Genomic DNA, 2,500 nt, shown 5'->3' with positions numbered 1-2,500 from the left:
AGAAGAAGAAGAAGAAGAAGAAGAAGAGAGAGAGAGAGAGAGAGAGGACAAACAAACAGAGAGGGGTGTAGGGGGAATTAGGGAGAATTAGTAAGTAAAAAACGAAAGAAAGAGAAACACAAAGGAACACAGAATAAAACTTTCCCTCAGTTACCATCACCACAAAGAAATAATACAAAAAATCAACAACATTAACACAATTCGTAATACTGATGATAATAATGATGATAATAACAAAAGTCTTTCTAACACACCAACAGCAACAATATACTACTACTACTACTACTACTACTAATAATGATAACTATAATAATAAGAATATTGATAATAATTATAATAATAATAACACAAAACAACAACAACAACATCAACAACAACAATAATAATAATAATAATAACAATAACAAAAACTACAATAATAATGATAATGATAACACTACTAACAACCGTCACTTAAGAGCGAACGAGCGAAACGAGCGACGCGCAAGGTCCTCAACTCACATGGCACGAGTCCGTCCCTCCGGCGATGTATCCCGCACACATCATGTTGTCGGTGATCTCGTGCGGTTTGTACCTGAGGGCGCGGCAGGCGGGGTTCGAGAAGATGGGTACCAGGATCTCCTTCAGGGTGTCTGTGGGGTCGCCATCCTGGGACGTGCGACCCCAGCCTGTCACGATTCCAAGTTCACCCACGTAGTCGCTGTCTGGTTGGGGGAGAGAAAAGGTGGGGTTAGATGGTGCGTGGGGAGGGAGGTGGGGGTGGGGAGGGTATTGTGTTTGGGTGTGGGGTTGAGGTTGTTTTTTAAAATTTATTATTTTTCCTTTCTTTTCATTATTACATATTTTCTATCATTTTGTTCTGTTTCTCTGTCTCTGTCTGTCTTTTCTTTTTCTTTTTTTTTTCTTTTTCTTTCCCTCTCTCCCACCCCTCTATCTCTTCCCTTCACTCCTCCCTCCGATCCCCTCCCCTTCCCCTCTATCCTTCCCCCTCCCCCCTCCCCACCCCCAAAATCCCACAAAAATCCCAAATCCTCGCCAATTAACAACATAAATCCAGCAACCCCCCCTCCCCTCCTGCCCCCTCCGCCGAGTGTCCAATAAGCACATTCACTTTCACAATTTGCTAAGCTCTCTCATGAACTTCCTCTACTCTCATGCGGTCATGCGGGCTCCTCCTTCCTGACCAGAACCCTCATTAAATGTTAAAAGATGTAGGTCGGTTGGGTTCTTCACTTTAGTATTAGCGCATCTCGTTTTTCGTTTGTTTTTTGCAGAAGTGTATTTTACTTTAATGTTTTTTTTAGCGTTGTGGTATTTTGTGTTTGTTTTATTAAAGTGTTATTGTTATTAGTGTAATTAATATTATTTGTATCTTCACTACCGTCATTGTCATTATTATCACCACCATCTTAACATCACTATTCATATCGTTACCTTTATTATCACTACTGATATTTTGTGTATTTTGCGAATAAGAAAGAGGAAGTCGCACTATGTAGGTAATTATATTTAATAATCTTCAACTATGCATTTGTGTCAAGTGTTTATTTTTTCCGGAACTAACAACAGCCTTGTTTTTTATTTCACAATTTAGAACTATACTGCACACACACACACACACACACACACACACACACACACACACACACACACACACACACACACACACACACACACACACACGTGTATATATATATATATATATATATATATATATATAAGAGATGAGAAGAACAAAGTTCTCTTTTCTGCTTTCTCTTCCATTTTTTTTATCTTTATTTTTTATTTTTGATCAGTTCTTTTTACCAAGTAATGTCAGAAAACTGACCCTAAAATCTTAAAACGAAAAAGTGAGAGAAATAGAGGAAGATAGAGAGACAGCTAGAAAAATTAACAAATACATAGATACACACAGAAAACAACGAGAATAATAGAAAGAACTCCCCCCCGCCCCCCGGAATACATCAACAATAACAAAACTGCACAATTTACAAAACAGCATACCATCCGAAAAAAATAATCTCTCCTCTCCCATTCTCCCCCTCCCCCCCAGCTTCCTCCTTTGCCCCCCCCCCTGGCTTCCTCCTTTGCCCCCCCCCCCCTGGCTTCCTCCTTTGCCCCCCCCCCCCTGGCTTGCTCCTTTGCCCCCCCCCACCCCCCTCCTCTTTGCCTGGCCGTTCTAAATCAAAAGTGAAACTGCATCAAACGAATCAGGTTAGTGTGACAGCGCTAAGACGTGGCAACAGGCTGTTTGCACGCCTGTCTTTTTTCTTCATCTTTTCCTCCTTTTCACCTCTTCTTCTTAATTTTTCTTCCACGTCTTTCGCTTTTCGTGTTTGCTTTTGCCGATTCTTCCAATCCTCCTCCTCTTTCTATTCTTCCTCGTCCTCCTATTCTTTCTATTTCTCCTCCTCCTCCTCCTCTGTTTCTTCTTTCTCGTCCTCCTCCTCCTCCTCTTTCTCTTCTTCTTCGTCCTCCTCCTCCTCTTTCTCTTCTCCTT

At 41.2% G+C, this 2,500-nt stretch overlaps 1 protein-coding gene across 1 annotated transcript in view; it reads right to left on the bottom strand.

Moving 5' to 3' along the window:
• Positions 1 to 2,500, bottom strand: part of LOC125042733 (proclotting enzyme-like) — a 39,134-nt gene that overhangs the window by 3,121 nt on the left and 33,513 nt on the right. Inside the window, exon 5 of the mRNA XM_047638578.1 lies at positions 502 to 704. Coding sequence (XP_047494534.1) covers positions 502 to 704 — 203 coding nt within the window. The remainder of the gene's footprint in view (positions 1 to 501; positions 705 to 2,500) is intronic.

The sequence above is a fragment of the Penaeus chinensis genome, chromosome 32, assembly GCF_019202785.1.
Source record: "Penaeus chinensis breed Huanghai No. 1 chromosome 32, ASM1920278v2, whole genome shotgun sequence".
Taxonomy (NCBI): Eukaryota; Metazoa; Arthropoda; class Malacostraca; order Decapoda; family Penaeidae; genus Penaeus; species Penaeus chinensis.
The sequence above is the reverse complement of the archived record's forward strand: the minus strand, read 5'-3'. Positions and strand labels throughout refer to the sequence as shown.